Genomic DNA, 14885 nt, shown 5'->3' on the forward strand with positions numbered 1-14885 from the left:
TGAGAATCTCATGCCTTTGAGTTCACACAAGAAAGAATCTAATGATTTTGCAATGTACTTGACGTAATAATCTCATGACACATGGTAATGGTGAGTTAAACGTTTAAAATCTCATGACACTTTCTTAAACATGTAGAATCTCATAGGTTTGCTCTTTCTTGAACGTGTAACCTTTGGGGTTCTTCAACTTATCAGTCAGGAGTTACATCATTGAAGGAGGAAAGATTCTTCAAGTTACAATATAGGTATAATCATTTTCATATTTGGTATCATGCAAGTTAAGATTCTTCATCCATGAACTTACAATATTCATGTTCTTCAACATTTTTCACGAGCTTCCTATGTGTTTTCAGATTAATCCAAAAATATTTTTAAAACAATATCATTAAATATGATAAAAATCTGTTATAATTTGTTATTCGTATTTATTGATTTTTTTATAATTGAATTTGGAAGAAATATTATGTTTCACCAATTTGTTTCTTAATTCTTATAAAGTTATAATTTAAGTTCACAATCCTAATGTTAAAAAAAGCTTAATTATCATATATTAATTGTTGAAACACTTTCACATAGTTATTTAATCACAAATATATTTTATATTACTTTTGAGATAATTTCTTATTTGTATATATGATAAAAAAATTGTTATAATTTGTTATTCATATTTAATAATTTTTTTTATAATTGAATTTGAAAGAAATATTAAGTTTCACTAATTTGTTTCTCAATTCTTATGAAGTTATAATTTAAGTTCTCAATCCTAATGTTAAAAAAAACTTAATTATCATAAATTAATTGCTGAAACACTTTCACATACTTATTTCATATTATTTTTAAGATAATTATTATAAAGGTGAATATTTTTTTATATATAATAATTTGTAGAAAAAACTATGTATTCATATATTTTTTTTTATAAAAAACATAAAATATTAAAAACAAGTAAAACTTGTAAGATTAAGATTGAAATTGTTATTATTTCTTTTTTAGTAGGAATTATTATCATTATTATTGTTATTTAATTAGTTAAGTAAATAAAAAAGAGATGGAAGGTAAGAAATGTTGAGGTTTAAGAGTGGGAAGCGAGAGGGTTTGAGGTGCGCAAGCAAAGATGAATGAAGCGGAGGAGCAACTTTGCGAGGCGGCCAGAAAAGGTGACACGGAGAAAGTGAGGTCTCTCATAGACTCCGGCGCTGACGTCAGCCACTTCGACGGCGAGGGCCTCAATCCTCTGATGCACGCCGCAAAGCACGGCCATGCACCCGTCCTCACCCTCCTCCTCTCCGCCGGCGCTCCCTGGAACGCTCTTTCCCCCTCCAACCTCTCCGCCGGCGACTACGCCATGCAAGAAGGCCACAACGAAGCCTTCGAGCTTCTCGTCAACGCCGGTACACTTTCCCTTTCAACAGTCTCCTTTTCCATTTTGAGCATTGGAATCTAATTTCATTTCAATTTATTAGGGATTCAAGCCGAACTGATCCTGGGAACAATTGCGAGGAAGGAAAACAAGAACGGCGATTCCGGTCACGATTACTTGGAAGACAGGGTGAGTTTTAGCGAAGACAAGCTTATGGACTCTGAAAGCAAGGCTGTGATGATGGCGTGGGAGAATCCGTTGATGGAGGCTCATGCCAAAGCTGTTTGTTCGGGAGGTGGCCACGTACTCAATATTGGGTTTGGAATGGGGCTGGTGGATTCGGCCATTCAGCGATATGCACCTGCTTCACACACCATTGTTGAGGCTCATCCTGAGGTTTATGAACGCATGCTTAGCTCCGGTTGGGGTCAGAAGGAAAGTGTCAAGATTGTTTTTGGACGATGGCAAGATGTTCTGCCTCAGCTTGAAACATATGATGGTATTTGCTAATCGCCCAATTCTTATGCTTAGTTGCAGCCGCATTACAATTACAATTAATAGGATATTCTCCTGTGAAAAATATTGCAATGTTATTGTCTTATTTATTTGTTTACTAGTATATACATTAAGTAGTGTATACAAGTGGGAGAGCCTCATCCCCCATGAGTAGCAGCATTTGGAAATGTGTCAGATTTAAATTCAAATTCTAAGATGATATTACAGCCTACTCCAACAGTTGTTCTTGTTTTAGGGTCTATCAGTTGACCACTTATTATTTTTTATTTATTTATCGACAAATGTTATCTGTTAGTGGAGGGATTCAAACCCGCGATCTCTCTCTCCTTTCCTTCTCCCTTCACCATTAGACCAACTTGTATCTCCACCTATTATTGGGTTGATATTGAACCACCCACAAATGTCCTGCAATCACTTGTAAATGTCCAATTCTATAAACTTCACATTCTAGGCGTCAAATGTTAGGTGTGAGGTAGTGTGTTGGAGATGCTCTGTTCACTAGTAATATAGCCAAAATAGTGTATATAAGTGAGGAGTAATCCTCACCCTATCTATCAGTTAGCTTTCATAGTCATGTTAGACCTTAACTCAAACTATAAAAGAGTTTTTAACCGACTCTACTAACATCACAATCATGCAATCCCATATAGCTTATCTTACCTAGTGGGAAAAGACTTCTTTGTTATTATGTCTTTGATATGGGTCATTGGCGTGAATTTTGTTCAGGAATATTCTTTGACACCTATGGGGAGTACTACGAAGATCTGAGGGAGTTCCATCAGCATCTCCCCGCATTGTTGAAGCCTGGTGGTATCTACTCATTCTTCAACGGTCTTTGTGGCAGTAATGCATTTTTCCATGTTGTTTACTGCAATTTGGTATCCCTTGAGCTTGAGAATTTGGGGTATTCCACACAATTAATTCCATTGCCGGTTAAGGATTGTTTGGGAGAACAAGTTTGGGAAGGTGTGAAACAAAGATATTGGCAGCTCGATACGTACTATCTTCCTGTCTGTCAGGCCGTAGAGGACCCTGAGTGAGGCAGGAAATGGATTTCCTGCAGCTTAGAAAGAACTGCACCATGTGCAGTTAAAATTTCACCGTCCATGCAAGTTTTTTCTCTTCTTTATATATTAAAATTAAAGGAATAATTGAAATCTCATGCAGTTTTTTTTTTAACTGTAGAGAATCTTAATCCCAGTGATGTATGATTTGATTTTTAATCACATCGTCAAAATATTCTAACACACCATGTGTTTTTGCTTTTCTGAAACGTATCAAATGGAATTGTAAGAATACAGTTAGAGTCATATTGAATTTTTGAGCTTTATTTGTAAATTTCATTACATTGTTTGTCTTTTGAATTTAGAAGTCATTGGCTAACCAACTTGGTTCAAGAAAATGCATTATACACGAAGGATTTCATGTTAAAGTGTACACTTAAGAACTACAGTTTTATTTTCACGTTTAAGGCTACAGCTTGTATCTCTTTCCAATAAGCTAAATCAAATTTCCCTTTTTTCCAATGTTAAGCTTTTCTATATGAAGTTAGGCTAACAATATTTTTTTCTTATTTTGATACTTTAAGTTGGGGTAACAATCTAATCAACCCAGTGGGTTCATATGCTAATGTCATCAATCTTCTGAAGTCTTAAGCAAATGAATTATTACTGGACATGTTTCCAATTATAATCGGACTAAAAAAGTCATTTGTAGTTACTCAAGGTCGTTTTCTTGGGATTCTGACGAAAAGATGGCTCTCTTTTTATTCTGATAAAGATAGAGCTTATCAATTGATTTAAAGATTATTGTTTACCTGAAATTTCTTGATTACTTTTTTTTAAAATTTTAAATACAAAAATGGGAGTCTAGGGTGGTGAATTGTGATGGTTTGGATGGAAACTGGAGAGAGCAATAGAGGAAAACGAGGATATGTTCAACCAGTCGAAAGACCCAATCTCATGCCTGCTCAGTTCATCAAGTGACTAATGAACACGGGATCTTAAATTTTTTTATATCATTTACTTAATTACTTTAACCTATAATAACGATCATATTTGTCATATAATTGAAACTGAGATTAAACTTTCGAGCACACCATTAGAAAGTTCTTTATTAGGTAAACGTCTATCAGACCATGGCAAGTGTAGTTGTTTTATTGCTCTTTGGGGATATAGATGAATAACCCAAGTGGACTACCTATTCCACATAGTGGGACAAGAAAGAGCTTACTGTCATTTATTCAGGTACTCCATTACCCTGTTTCTTTTCTGTACAATCATTCTTTACTTATTTTCAGAGGAGTACAACAAAAAGAAACATAACATCATGCCCTTCTGCTGGACCAAAAACAGAACAAAACAAAGAGACACAATTACTCATGGACACGACCACGTTTGCTTGCAACAGGTAATTCAAAGTTAGGGCCTTCAAAAATCAGAGTTTAAGTCCAACTGAAAGCAATGGGACTAGTAACCTTATGTTTCCCATCCGACCATTCCAGATAAGCAAAGCTGGTTGTTCCAGAAGGCTTTGAAGAAGACATGAATGTAACTGTGTAGTTCTTCTTCTCGTTAAGTCCCCTGAAACTAAGTGTTTGAGGTTGAACCACAATCTTCACCGGAGACTGCGACACCGAAACTTTATACGTTCCTGCGGCACCCACATTTGTTAGAGTCCTTGTATACTGGACAGTGGCTGGTTTGCTAGAACCACCCTTTACTCCATAAGCTGTGTTGAAAGGAACAGCAAAAGATGGATAATTGAGATCTTCCACTCTGTACTTTTTCCTTTTGCTGCAGGTAAAGTCTCTTCTTGCAACAAGCTTTATTTGATAGGGACTGTAGTTCAAGGCACAGAAGAAGCTCAAGTAGTCATCCACGGTGGTATCATACACAAGGCCAGGATCAAAAGCAGCCACTGGATCAACGTGTCCGGCGCCATAATCAAATGGCGTAGCCGGTAACCCTGTGGCAACATCTTTTATGGTCTGGCCATTTTTGTAGGTTCTGTAGGCAGTGGTCATGAGGGCAGACCTTATAGCTGCAGGGCTCCATTCTGGGTGAATGCCCTTAAGAAGGGCAGCTAAGCCAGTGACATGGGGGCAGGACATGGAAGTGCCTGAGATGATGTTGAAGTCCACATGCCTGGTGTCTTCAGCCAAGCCAGTTGGTCCAACTGCACCGGTCCACCCAGCTAGGATGTTGACTCCTGGAGCAATCAGGTCTGGTTTGAGTATCTTTGGTGTGAGCACATTTGGCCCTCTTGAGCTGAATGCTGCCACCACTGGGGATGGTTGGACTCCTAACTGGGTGCCACCAAATCCAAGTTTAGCTGTGGGATTGGGAAATGAGAAAACATACTTCTTTAACTCATTGCTTGATTTCTGGCCCAAAGCTGCTGCAGGGAGGAGATAGGAGTCAGCTACTAGCTCTTCCCCATAGTCTTCATTGTTTGATAGTATCATCCCAATGCCTCCAGCACTCTTCACCACCAAACCCTTTTCCACCCTAGCATTCCCTCCCCGGTCACATATCACGATTTTTCCGGCTACTTTTTTGGCAATCAAACTACCTCTGGTGCACAGGTTTTGGGATTCTTCGCTTGCATTACCAGCATAAACAATTGGCAGTGGAGAGTTGAGTGGGAGTTTGCCATTGTAAAGCGACACCCCAGTGTATATCTTTCCATTTCCAAGGGTGATATAGGCAGGGAAATCACGGTCTATAGTTCCGGCACCCACAGTGGTTAGCCATGGTGCCACATTAGACAAAGTTGCTTGACTAGGCCCACCATTTCCTGCTGAATTGGAAACCAGTATTCCATGGGCAGTGGCTGCAAAAGTTCCAATTGCAATAGTGTCTTTGTAGTAATCCGTCAAACCTCCCCCAATTGACATGGAAAGGATGTTGACACCATCTTCAATGGCCTTGTCAATTCCAGCAGCTATGTCTGATGTAAAACACCCTCCAAGCCAACACACTTTGTAAGTTGCAACTCTGGCTTGTGTGGCCATTCCTCTTGCTGTCCCATTAGCAAAACCAAATAGGCTTGCTCCAAAAACTGCAGAACCCGCTGCTGTTGTTGAGGTGTGACTTCCGTGGCCATCATCATCCCTCGGTGACTTTGATTCCGTCTTTTCGTCAATCGGTCCAAAGGCTGCCTCATAGCCCCTCGAGAAAAACCTTGCACCAACAAGTTTCTTGTTACAGTTAGATGGCTTGAAGTTCTTACCTCTCTCACACTCACCTTTCCAGCTACTCGGTACTGGCTCAAGTCCTGTGTCATCGAAGCTCTTTAGTTCAGGCCACACACCAGTGTCCAGCACTCCGACAATGACATCGCTTTGTTTTCCAGAGGCCAGTGAAAGAGTGGTGTATTTGGCCAACCCCAGAAACTCCGGTGTTCGAGTTGTGTGGAGTTCATATCTAACTTCTGGGATCACAGAGAGAACTCCAGGTTGCTTTGATAGTAACTCGGCTTCTTGTGTAGTTAGCCTTGTAGAGAAGCCATGAGCTACTTTTTTGTATGTGTAGAGCCTCTCTGCCGAGTCTGATACTGATTTCAGTGATGAATCATACCAGTGGAGATGGTCGTTGAAACTTTCTGGCATGTTGAACTTGTCCATGTGAATTATGTATGTGTTTTTAGTGTGATGGGTTTTCTTTTCTGCTGTGGTGTGTCTGCTAGAGAAAACTAGCAGCCAAGAAATCACAAGGGACTTGAATATCAGCATATTCATCTTGTCCACCATTAGAGTTCTTAGCACTATTTAGTCTCAGGCTTCTTTCAAATTTGCTTCCGAAATATTGCAGGGATAGCTGGTATTTATTATTGACATGGAAACTATGAAACTGTTGAGGCTGCGGGCCTATCTAAGATATCTTGTAATAATTGGAACGGAATGAAAAAAGTAAGGCTAAAAATACAAACAGTAGAACACCTTAAAAATTCATTTGTACCACTCCATTCTATCACTTTCTACCAATCTAAACTTATGAGTTAATATTGTCACTGCAGTGATCTCACTCATTCAATTCATTTCATTATATGATAAAATGATCATTTTTCAATTAAATTTAATAAATTTTAATGGTTGGATGTATAAGTACAACTGCACACGCTGCAGTTTCTTGTGAAAATGCATAGGATCCGGTTAAATTTTTTTTTATTACAAACACTATCTATATGAGTGTTTCTTTTGGAAGATGATAACAGTAATGTCAATGAGACGCAGAATCGTGTTGTCAATAAGCCATTAATAATTTTTTAAGAAAAGTGAACAAAAGCCTCTTTTGTGTTTCTTTTTTTTCTCTCCTTAATTGTTGAATTTATTAGCCGAGGAAGTCATTCATGTTATAAAAGGTAATATACAAACTCTTATTATTATTATTATTAAGAGAAAAAGGTTCAGCTGCAAATTAAGTTTTCCTCCAAGTTTCAAAATTGTTGTGTGTGGTGGAATCTTGTATTTTATAGTATAGATACCTGTCATCAGCCATATCTTGTGCAAATTTAGTGTATGAGTTGGAGACTACATAGTCCCAGATCATTGAACTATCTACATATGTAGGTACGGTGGATTTACCGTATCTCTTTTGCTATATATATATATATCATTCATTTTGTTCCAATATTTGCTTTACATATCATATTTGATATTTTACGTTTTTTGAAAAAGTTTGGACTATACTATTATATAGAAAGAAAAAGAAAGTGGGAGACAGTCAAGTTTATTGCTTACTGTACGTGTACTATCAGTTATCTCATGTCTCAACTAACCAAAAAAAACATTAAAATACATACAGAGGACCGTGGAGACCATAAGCATGAGGCCTTTGCCTGGTAAATTTTGTTTAGATATAATCTATTATTTGTAATTATTTTTTATTAATAAGACTACATAATCTTAAGTTATGAATATAATGATTATCATAAATTATTTAAGTAAATTTTAATTTTATTCTAAAAAATAAAAAAATTATTTTATATCTATTTTAGATTTAACTTCTTCTTTATCTAAAAAAATCTATTGAAATTAATGAAAAATTTAAATTTAATGAATAAGTCTATGATTGATATATATAAAAAAAATGTTTTGACAAAATCTTGATTATAACATCACACATTTAACTAAATTTCATTTCATGTTGATATTTTGTATTTATAGATTAATTTAAATCTTTAATTGAGAGTCAATTTAAAATTTAAATGATATTTAAAATATGAAATCATAATTTATTTTTAAAAAAATAACAAAGTTTACTAAATTAAAATTTGAAATAAATTTGGTCTTAGATCTCACAATCTCTAGACACAGTGCTACACACACAATTTCAACAACATCCAATGTATATAAATATGGTATATACGGTATATTAAAAAGATTAAAAACATAAATATGGTATATATAATTAATTAAAAATAATTTAAATTTATTTTTTAAAAAATATAATAACACGAGTCATTCTTTAAAAATAAAGTACTAACATCTCTTAAAATTTTATCAAATTCCTTCTAATATCTCTCATTTTTTAACCTTAGATCAACTCACTTTAATTATTTAAAAATATTACATTATATACTCTTATTATAAGGAAGATTGGTGTAAACCTTTAAAAATAGAATTATATACAATCTCAATAAAAAAAAAAAGTATGGTGTTAGTGTAGTTTTTACTCTTTGAAACTAAATTTTATTACCGAGTTATGTTCCACGCTTTTTTTAATTATCTTTTTTAGAGTAAAAAATATTTAGCTAAAATACATATTTGATCTTTTATGTTTTTAATTTTTGTTAAATTTAATCTTTTATGTTTTAAAATTTTTATTTTAATCCATAACATTTTCAAATAATTTTACATTAGTCATTATTGTCAATTATTAAACGTGACATAACAGAAAAATACACATATATTTTATAAAAAAAGTATTTTATCCTTAATGTATTCTAGAAATTTTTAATTTAATCTTTCATGTTTTAAATTTTGTTTATAGTGAGGGGCCAAATATTTAAGTTATATTTAAATTTAAATATACAAGTAGAAATGCAAACTTTTCTGCTTCCTATAAAATATAATCCTTTGAAAAATTCCCTCAGAAATTTAAATATTTCCAACGAAATAAATTTGGTGAGAAATACTCAGTAGGTATATTTTTCTTGTAGTGAGGGTTTTCTAGTATTTTCAAATTGAGAGAACAACTCTATGCAATTTTTTAAATCCTTTTCAGTTCAGTTAGTGTTTTCCTAGTGGTCCACTCCACAAAACTTAACTTCAATGATTAAGTAGTAAGTATACATAAACATCTTGACCATAGGATTCTTCCATATATAAGTGTACTGTCCAATTAAAGAGAAACTAAATGACAATTATTCCCTTGTTATTTTTTCACAATCAAGGATGAGCATGTGGAAAATGGGACTCTCCCTGTTTCTACTTTTTTTTTTAATTAATAAATATATTAAGGATAAAAAAATATAAAAAATTATAAATTAATATTTTAAAAATTATTACTTCAACTAATATTTAAAAAACACTAAAAATAACTAAAAAATTATATAAAAAAATTTCACCAAACACTTAAACAACTTTTTTCAGTTAATAAAAAAAATTGCCTGAAATATTTTATTCAACGTAACCTTAAAAAATTTATAATAATTTTTAAAAAAACGCTCAACTACGCTCAACTAATTAAGATATACTTCTTTTATTTTCTTTTTCTACTTTATTACATGGGAAAGACTAAATAACAAGTTAAGACAATATTAATTTGCCTTTTTATATGTATAATAAATTTAAATTCTTCGCGCGCGCACATATCTGGTACAATTATATATTTTTATTATATTTTATACATATTTATGAACTGTTTTGTTAAATTAAACTGACATATTTTCTATTTAATTAGTTATCTAATTTATAATTGATATTTAAATTTTTAATTGTAATAAAATATAACAAGATATTTAATGACCACTATTGAAACAATATTATAATAATTAAAATAATTTTAATAGAAAAATCTTTGTAAGATATTGCTTGCTAGTTGCTATAGTGGAAGAACCACTCAGTTCCGCAGGCCCTCCAAAGCTGAATTAGCATATCCTGCTTAGACCTTGGGACTTAGGTGACTGCTATTTACACTATTCAAATTTCAGATATTATCGCACCATCCTCTAAGAATTTAATTGCGCAGTATTATAAAAGCTAAAGACGCTTTATGCATTATTGTGGTGGGTGCCTTCAGTGGACCTACCACTTATCAATGTTATCCTTACAGGTTAAATTCCATACTTAGGATATATTGGACATATAAGTTTATTTTTATTATACGAGATCTTATATTATAAGTGAAGTGTATGAAAACAAGTTAAAAAAAATATAGAAGATATAAATTATTTTTGTAAGCTTCATAGAAGAACCCCTTTAAGAAATGCACATTTTTGCATGTACATATAATTAAAAGAGTAAAATGTCATTTTTGTTCTCCTATTTTTTTTTTAAAATTTATGATTTTAGTCTTTTTTATTTTTTAATTGAAACATTTTGTCTTTTACTTTTAAAAAATTTATAATTTTAATCTTCTTTTAATTGTGATATTTTATTTTTCACTTTTAAAAAATGAACAATTTTAGTCCTTTAGGTCAATTTCAAACTTGTTGAGTGTGTATTTTTTTAAAAAAATTAATAAATTAAACTTATTAGTAATTAAATAATTTTAAAAAATATTTATCATGCGTATAATAAACGAATAATTTTTAGCTGATATTTATAGAATACATAAATCAATAAAATTAATTACAAGGACTAAAATTACAAATTTTTTAAAAGTGTGAAACAAAATACTTAACTAAAAAAATGAAGAATTAAAACTACAAATTTTTTAAAAATGTAAATGAAATATCTCAATTAAAAAATGAAAGATTAAAATTATAAATTTTTTAAGCGTAAAGATTAAATGTTTCAATTAAAAAAATGAAGAGACTAAAAGTGTAAATAAAAAAATAGAGAGACGAAAATTATATTTTAGTTTAATTTAAAATATGTATTGGTGTTTAACTACTTACTTTCTCGTGATTATTTGAAAATTTCAATGCTTAATGGTGATTCAAATTAATTGATCTTCAAAATAAGTCAAATTTATTACTATTTAAATTTCAAAAATAATTATTTCAAAATTATTCTTTATTAAAATATTCTAAGAATATAATTTGTTAACATACTTTTCCTTTTGCAAACATAGAAATATGTTCGTGCGTATTTATTCAATATCAATTCAAGGCGAAGGATATCTGAGATACTTCACATCAATTATTTTTGTAAGCTAAACTTTGGTTGGGCACCTGCAGAGCTTCAAACTTCACGTCAGTATTTTATAGGGAGAAAGGAGAAATGTGTAGAATTAGAGAGTTTTTTTTTTTTAACCTTAATTATGCTAACTTATAAGATTCTTATTGAGGCATATTGGTGTTTCACGTCAATGTTTTTGCAAGGAAAAAGGTGAAATTCCTGGAAAAAAAAAGGAGAAAGGTGAAATGTGTGGAATTATTTTTAATAAGTTTGCTAAAAAAAATTTAAAAGATTCTGCTAAATAAGGGTTGATGATAAGTTAAAGTGAATTTGCCCATTAAGACTTTTTTTTATTAAAAAAGAATAAATAGTGCATGCTTCATATTGTTATCTAATTATAAATGTCATACACAGGAAATTTGATAAAAAAATAATAATAAACTCATTAAATATCTTTAGAGAAAAAAACTAGGCATTTTGTATATAAATATATTTTTTAATTAATTTTATGTGCTAATAGTTGTGTAGGTAATAAACGAAGTTTTGAAACTGTGATAATAAATGAGATTTAAAAAAAAGAAAATGATAAATGAGCTGGACTACATTTTTTAACCCACATTTCATGAAGAAGCCAGCCCTCCCCCACTTGCTTTTGGTGGAGCAAAGCGAGGTGTGGTAGGGAATGCCAATTTGTCAACTTAATACAACAGACTAATTAGCCACTACGGATTTCTTTTTCATGTGTGAGTGTATAGTAATCAATAGAAAACAAAAAAAATAAAATAAAGATTAAGATTAGGTGGAAATGTGCAATTTTACTGACATGGTGTAGAAAAAGCATAGCATTTTTTTAGAGTTTATTATAAAAATTCACAAACAACGATCTGATAGATCGATTTAATGACTCGATGAATTAAACCATACTTTTAAACTTACAATCCAAAAGAAACTAGGTTAATTTGGTCTATCTGTTTGGATCACATGGAACAAATTAAACTAAAAAAATATAACCCAAAAATTATAATTATATTTGTCCAATTTTTTAAATGTAAGATATTTGAAAATTAATATATAAAAAAACAAATCAATTTGATTTCGTGTCCAATAGGCTATACCAAACTATCAAATAAATGACTCATGAAAATTAGAACATACTTGACCCATCATTTTAAGCTTTAGTCCGTCGAACCGAACAATTATTTACACTCATATAGTCATATGTTATCCTTTTCATTTTTTTTTCCATCACATCTATTATTTTCTCTTTGTTTTCTTTCATCTCTATTCATTTAATCCCTGATCTATCCCAAAATGAAATTAAGAACATTTAAGTATTTTTCCGTTTTTGTGGGTGAGACTCGCATATAATATCTCTTTTTTCATGAAGCGAGATAGATTTCTCTCGATTCTTTTTCTTATCGCAGGAGTGCACATAAGTACGTAAGGCCATAACACTTAACAGCATATCAAAGGTAACAAACGAGGAAATATTATTATTTAATTAGGACTGGAATTCATGTATATATGTTTAGACATCCAAAATGAATGCGGAACAAACTTTATTTGTTGTTTGGAATTTAGTGGTGTAACAATTGAAAGTTGCTGAGTTTGCAATTGGGCCCCTCTTACTGCAAGAAACTCGACAAAGCGAGTTAATCCATCAAGACAAAGCACAATCAAAGTTGAAGGGGGCCTAAGCACTAAGCAGTATACCTTCATCTGGCCAAACAACAAATTCAATCAATTCTCACATGCTGGAGTTTTTGGAGGTCCAGCATTATGACAAAAGCAAGCATTCATGAAATTAAAATACAAATTAATGTTGGATTGGACCATCCTTTGCTACTGGATCAGTTAATTTCAATCATGAATTGATCAATATCACCAAATGAAGGTGCTAGCTAGACAAAAAATGAAAGAATATCAACACCCATGAAGGGAAAAGAAAAATAAGAATCATTAACAAATAACAATATAGTGAGAATCTTGTGTGGGGTATCTAAGCTTCTATGGCCATCCTTCAAGAAAATGACTTTTAAGTCTCAGCCAAATTACATGTATTCCAATATCAAACCACAAATTTTTAACAGGCAGAAATAACACATACGAATAAATATTCACACACCTAAGCACTGCTAGTATGCGACTAAGATATATAAGAACCCACATAATACACGATCTTTAAGATATGAATCATATGGTAGCTGTTAAGTTGCATTCTCGTACCAGAAAACGGACAAAACCATTGGGAACCATTTTTTAGAAGCCGTATTATGTTGAATTCTTACGTTTTTTCGGGGACCTCCCTGATTAGAACAACCAGCAAAGCTCAAGTGTATCCGCATTAGTATGATTAACTAAACACATGTAATTAGAAAAGCGTGCGCAATTTTGCATATGCTTGGACGCGCAATAGTCATGGCGATCAAATAATAGTTATCTTTACGTTGCTGGTTGTTTCGTATTATGCGACACTTTCGAATGATACAACCTTAAAGTCACTCAGCAAAGGTTGTTGAGGACCCAAGAGTTACAATGACATTGGATAATGATTATTTGAAAAGGAAAAAAAAAAAACTGTATATATAGTCAATCATTAAAAATGTTTTCTTTAAAGCAGACATGGTTTCACAACTACCGAATTATTGACTGCAACTCCTGCATTTGATGCACTAAGCAAAAAATAAAATAAAATTCAGATGCACTTTTTATGTAATTCTTTTCGATTTTTAGCTTTATAAATATCTTGTGATCCTCTTTATCAACAGAGAGAGAGAGAGAGAGATTTTATTATTAGAAAGTGAAAGATAAATACAGACCATTAAATCAAATTATATAAGATTAAAATTAAAAGATAAAATTATGTGACTTTTTTAAATAGTCATTTGGCTATTAACTAGTAACTTTAATTCTAACCATTCATGTATAATTGTAGAGAAGAGATTTATTATTCTCATTCTATACAGATTTATTAAATAGTAGTAGACTTTTATCGTTTTATAATCACTTTTTAGCAAACTTAGCTTAACAATATTTAATTTTGAATATAGTTGATTATAAAAATAAATAATTATACATATAATTGATTATTAAAATAACATAAATTTTGCAGTTATCTCAAAAAGTCTTACATTACAGCCCTTCGAGCTAGATAACACTCTTACAGCACTCCGAGCTCCTCCAGTTAAATGACATTCAATCCTTGGGCTTTTCCTTACGATAGTTCAGGAAACAAATGGGACCCCAACAAGAGAAGTTGGATATTGTAAATATCTAATAAAAAATCTAGTTAAGCAGAACTAGACAACTCAAATCAGTCAAATTGTTCCAGTTCAATTGGTTAAATATTATACATAAGTTATTATAAATTTTCTTAACATTATATCCGATTCTCAAGATAAAAAAAAAAAACAAAAAGACAATTCAAACCAAAACTTATTTGTCCTATCTTTGCATAATCTAGACATAAATTGTTACATTTTTATATAAATTTCACTGGGAAAAACTTCCACTCCCAACAGGCAAGACATGCTTAAAAAAATTATAACTTTCATTTTTTTTTTTAATTTCTTAAAAGATTAAATTATTTTATATAACATATTTTAAAAAATAATAAATAATGTATTAAAAATAAATAATTAACTAAAAACATTAGTTTTCTTATTTAACAAAAATACTTTTTATATAATTTATTTCTTTCCACTCTTTCACTAATTCAAA

At 31.7% G+C, this 14885-nt stretch overlaps 2 protein-coding genes across 2 annotated transcripts; one reads left to right on the forward strand and one right to left on the reverse strand.

Annotated features, from left to right (window-relative positions):
- Window positions 1-1065: 1065 nt before the first annotated feature.
- Window positions 1066-3214, forward strand: LOC100527621 (protein arginine N-methyltransferase 2). Its single transcript, XM_003525878.5, has 3 exons — window positions 1066-1391; window positions 1464-1859; window positions 2603-3214. Exons 1-3 carry the CDS (start codon window positions 1115-1117, stop codon window positions 2914-2916), a joined length of 987 nt encoding a protein of 328 aa, XP_003525926.1. The 5' UTR covers window positions 1066-1114; the 3' UTR covers window positions 2917-3214.
- A 773-nt stretch (window positions 3215-3987) lies between these two features.
- LOC100818258 (subtilisin-like protease SBT1.7) lies at window positions 3988-6828 on the reverse strand. Its single transcript, XM_003525877.5, has one exon. It carries the CDS (start codon window positions 6627-6629, stop codon window positions 4320-4322), a length of 2310 nt encoding a protein of 769 aa, XP_003525925.1. The 5' UTR covers window positions 6630-6828; the 3' UTR covers window positions 3988-4319.
- Window positions 6829-14885: the final 8057 nt, after the last annotated feature.

This window comes from Glycine max, chromosome 6, assembly GCF_000004515.6.
Source record: "Glycine max cultivar Williams 82 chromosome 6, Glycine_max_v4.0, whole genome shotgun sequence".
Classification (NCBI taxonomy): Eukaryota; Viridiplantae; Streptophyta; class Magnoliopsida; order Fabales; family Fabaceae; genus Glycine; species Glycine max.